The following is a 5038-nucleotide window of genomic DNA, read 5'->3' on the forward strand; positions in this document are numbered from 1 at the left end:
GAGGACCTCTGCGCTTAATGGGTTCCTCTACAGTTATTTTGCGATTGAGAAGATATCTTAAACTGTATATTGGATGAGTATCACCCTTTTTTTTCAATTGTGAAGAGTTAAAAGTAATTTCAACTCTAAACATTGGTTGGGGAATTTTGTCCTTGTTAAATATATTGTGAATGGACTTCACTTCATAACCTTCAGACTCTAGCGCCTTTTTAATGTCATCAGTTGGTACAGAGCTGTCTACACCTTTGATAACTACTGTCAAACCCTTTGCACTTTTTAGTTGATACGTGTAATAATTTCTTTTCTCAGAATCAAAACTATCAACTATTGTTCTAAAAGACTTTTCTGAATAAGTCTGTATTTTTGTTTCCTGAATATTTCCTTTCCGTAGAGAGACTACATGGAAATTTTCTTTGCCTACAAGTTGGGACAACTTATTTACCAATAGATTGGTGGTAGGTTCGCGCAAATAGAGGGGAGGTGGCTTTTGGTCTTTTAAAGTCATAGATGGTACTTTTTCACTTTCTTGGTTATCAAGCAGTGCAAAACGATTTTGACTTACGGAATTTGTTTTCGCTTGTTTTGGATTTGGTTCCAATTTTGAAGTCCTAGGGCTGGACTTACGTTTTGCATATGTGACATAACGGTCCATTCCCGTTTGGATCTTTTGCGTTTTATGCGAGCTCAATAAATTTGGAGTATTTTTTGGTATGGCACCAGTATTCTTTGACATTGGGCTTGAGTGACCCTCCTTATCATTAATGGTTTTCACAGTGTTAATATTGTTATTGGTACTATTTGTGATATTGTTCACATTAGCATTACTATTTACATCAACCATTGAATCAGTTGTTTGATTATCTATTTTTTCTTTTGCTTTGTCTTCCACACAATTGTCTTGTTTTGGCGCACTTGAGAGAGGAGATCTCTCGTTTGTTGTTGTTTTTGAATCTGTTGTTTGTTTATTTATTTTTTCTTTTGCGCTATTATCTACACAATTGTTCTGTTTTGGCGCACTTGAGAGAGGAGATCTCTCGTTTGTTGTTGTTCTTACACTTAAATAGTTTTTATGATTTTTTGGATCATAATTATTGTTGTTGTTGCATGGAGAGCTCATAACAAAGTATGCATTTTTTCCATTGCTACTGAGCCTCCTTTCACTTGTTGGAGAGTTAGAGAAACTCATGCACAATAACACACACTACACTCTATTTAAGGTTTTGTTGTTATTTTTTCTTTTTGTATACTTTTTGCTTTTTTTATAAATTGTTTTGTTAATAATTGCATTAACAAAAACGACAATTTATTTAATTTAAATGTATTTTTAATATTAAAAATAAATAAGTATGTATTTAATTAGCGTCCATTCGCTGTTACTTATCTTTTTTTATATTTTTATTAAGAATTTATATTCACAATGTTATTTTCCTGTGAGAGCGATTTAAAACACGTCTATTTCTTTGATACGATTTGAAAATTGGTAGAAATACTTTTGTCCGTATCCAATATTTGTGCAGTAGATTTCTGATATTCACTTAATTGTATTCTGTGTGAGCAAACTTTTTTGTTCAAAAAACAAAACTACTTCTTAACTCCTTATTTCTAAGTACTTATTTAAGTAGTAATTTGTAAGCGATTGTGGTAAGTTCTTGACTCGAATGACATCACCATGTTAAAATAGTGAGTTAATATGCTAAAGAATAAGAAATGAAAATCGGTTTTTTAGCTTTTTAACTCATTACTTTTCAATGTTAGTTTTTGCTGGGATGTTTTGCATTTTACTACAACATCTTTAAAAATGTAACAAAAATTATTAAAGTTTATAAGATTGATTAGACTAATGATATTATAGGTATAGGGATTTAGTTAGCGATTAATACTGCAGTTTTACTTACACTGCCAGCTGGTAAGGTTTAAAAGTTATTTTAAAATTATTACTCTATAGTTAATATTAATTATACGCCACGTAGTACCTATAACTCAAAAAATTTATATAAAAATTTTAAAACTAACTAAAATAAAAATTTCATTATAAATACGGATGTAAATAATGAAAATCATATAAGAGAAACAGATTTGTATAAACTTATATTATTTCAATTCTATTCATTTTAATCTTTGCGCTAAATTACAGATATTCACCTTTACTAGCAGCACTTAATTTTTATTCTACAAGGTAACCTTCTTATGTCTTATCACAAACTAGCCACCTGCGATATATAAACCCATAATCATAAGAATTATATGAATTAATATTCATTAAAATCATAACATTTTCATATTAACTAAGTCAGAAGTAGAACACTAGGAAAACTATAACAAAGCATTATGAGTTTAACAGGTTATTTTAGTCTGTGGCAACAAGCAATAACATTCTAAATTGAAAATCATATTTCTAAGAATAATTAATTTTTATAAACGGAATAGCTTATATCAGTAACTAAACCACTATAATGGTGGGGGTTTTGTTATTATAAGTTTGTGCTGATGTTTGTAACGCAGAAAAATACATATTTATACTAAGTTGTATTATCTATATATATAAAAGAGTCGCGTTACTGACTAACTGATTCATAGCACAACCCAAACGGTTAAACCTAGAATCATGGAGTTTTGACAGTAGATGCATATTTGGTTATGTAGATCCACTAAGGAGGGATTTTTGGAAATTTGTACATTTAGGTGTAAAAAGGGACAAACGGATAAAGCAGGTTTTCTTAATTATCTTACATAATAATAGCGATACAAGAAAAATTGTAAATGCACCTGTATCTACTCTTAAAATGAGTAGATAGGTGTCTGGTACTATTTTGAAATTTGTACTTTTAAGGGGTAAAAATATTTAACAAAAGTGATTTTGGTACCTTTTTTGGCCATTTATAACTTTTTAACTAATAAACATAATAAAATTTTTGTAATTATTTGGATATATATTCCAAAATTAGGAGACACCTGTTTCGTACTTTTTTAAAATTCAGTCCTTTTTGGGTGTAAAAGGGAGAAAATTGTATTTTGGGTACTTTTTTTTAGCACATTAAGAAAACTTTTTCGATTTATTGACGTATACCTATTAAATTACGTACCAACTCTGTAATATTTATTGAAATAAAATATTTGCTATTTCACTGGGGGAAAAATACCAAAAAACAGGAAATTTAATTTTATTCAAAGTCATTGAGCTAATTTTTATAAAATTTGAAAAAATAGTTAATTTAATCACACAAAATAAGTAATTGGTATATTTTTTTGGAATTTGAGTACTAAGGTCTATATAGGACCAAATTCGGGTAAATTGTTTGGCACTTTTTGAAAGCACAATTTTTCTGGAAGAAATGAATGCAGATTTGAATCGTTTGAGTTTTATCTGCGAGATGCAAATGGTACTCTTGTTATTAGTGCTTTTCAAAAAGGTAGAATTTATTCTACTTTTGGTACTTTTTCTTTCATTTAATGATACTCGTTGTATGTTCTATAATATAAATCCCAAAAACATACACGGTCCTAATTGAATAAGATTCTTTACGAGAGAACTTTTTAGTACTTTCTATCTCTCAAATGGTACTTTTTGAATTTTCTAAAATAGTCAACCTAGAAACATAAATTTGAACATACATTGTCCTGTATAAATAATAATCTGTAAGTGGGAACTCTTTGGTACTTTTCCATTCTTCAAATGGTATCATATTAAATGAGAATTTATTGAGAGAGATTTTTGTACTTTTTTTAGATTCACTGAGTAAATGAGAATCTAAAGAAAGGGACTTTTGATATTTTTTTGTTCATCTAATTATATTTTTTAAATTTTCTATAATATTTAACACAGTATCAAAAAGTTTTTGATTGAATGAGAATCTCTATTTTTAAGAACTTATTTTTTCTTTAAATAGTACTTTCAAAATTTTCTATAAAAGAAATCAAAATTTTGTATGTGTTTAATTTTGGTTAGAGTAGCAAAGCACCCAGGGTATTCTAGTCATATATAAGTATATTGATATCTATGTGAATATCAGGGTGATTTTTCGTATAGAACAGGAATGGAATCTTGGCTAATTACACACTGTACTCTACAAAATTTGAAATACAGTTTTTTCTTAAATTTTTTCTTAATTCAATAATATTGAACAAATTATTGTTAATAACATTATAAAACTTATTTATGTCGAGTTTAATCATTGTACTGCCATTTTTAAGTCTTTCTTAAGGTGACCCAATGCAAGGGCCAACCAAGGTGAAATTTGCCCTGATGTTCAACATATTTATAGTAGTGATTGTTTAAAATAATGCAACCACATATTGCCTAACACTAATGCAAATGTTATCACAATTGCTACATTAGGGTGGCCCCAAAATGGAAGTTTCTGATGTTCATACGGAAAATGAAAATTTAGTTCATTCTAAGATACCATTTCTCAAGATTTTTGTCCTGACGTCAATATTTGGCGAGCTGGATGAAAGGATAAAAAGGTCCTTTTTTAAGGTTTTTATTTTTTTTCACATTTCTGGCAACTAAACCATATGCAAATTTAGTATCATATAGAAGGTCTTCGAGAGACGATTTCAATAACATAACTCAAATTTGTATACAACTCCAAAATTATTACAAATGTCGTAATTTTTCGGAAAATTTTTAAGTTTTTCATGTTTTGGTAGCGTACATGGCCTTCGATAAATTTAAATAAAATTTGATCTAGATTGAATTCCGAAAAACGGAAAAACCGTTTCGGTAGATTTTATTGAGGATTATTGTGTATTAATTTCAACGAATTATATTAAATTCATCTATGTTAAAATTTAAAAAAAATGAAAATTTTACGAAAAATTATAAAATTTCGATTACTTTTACTGTTACACAAAAATGTCTGATATGCCATTGAAAGCGTCTCTCAAGTATCTTTCTAATGATACCAATATTCATATCTCAAAAAGGGATCTTTTTGTCCTTTGATCCAGCTCGCCAAATATTGACCCCAGGACAAAAATGTTGAGAAACGCTATCTTATAATCAATTAAATTTTAATTTTAGTTGGAAACATCGACA

General features: G+C 28.7%; 1 protein-coding gene across 1 annotated transcript; it reads right to left on the bottom strand.

The window, feature by feature from the left end:
* Positions 1-442: 442 nt before the first annotated feature.
* On the bottom strand, positions 443-841 carry LOC119615851 (the record flags this gene model as incomplete). Its single annotated transcript, XM_037971835.1, has 1 exon — positions 443-841. A coding segment is annotated over exon 1 (399 nt), but the record flags the coding sequence as incomplete, so codon positions are not given.
* Between the last annotated feature and the right edge of the window lie 4197 nt (positions 842-5038).

Source organism: Lucilia sericata, unplaced genomic scaffold, assembly GCF_015586225.1.
Source record: "Lucilia sericata isolate MDLA Ls3-8-SP2 unplaced genomic scaffold, ASM1558622v1 Contig008885F_arrow, whole genome shotgun sequence".
Lineage (NCBI taxonomy): Eukaryota > Metazoa > Arthropoda > Insecta > Diptera > Calliphoridae > Lucilia > Lucilia sericata.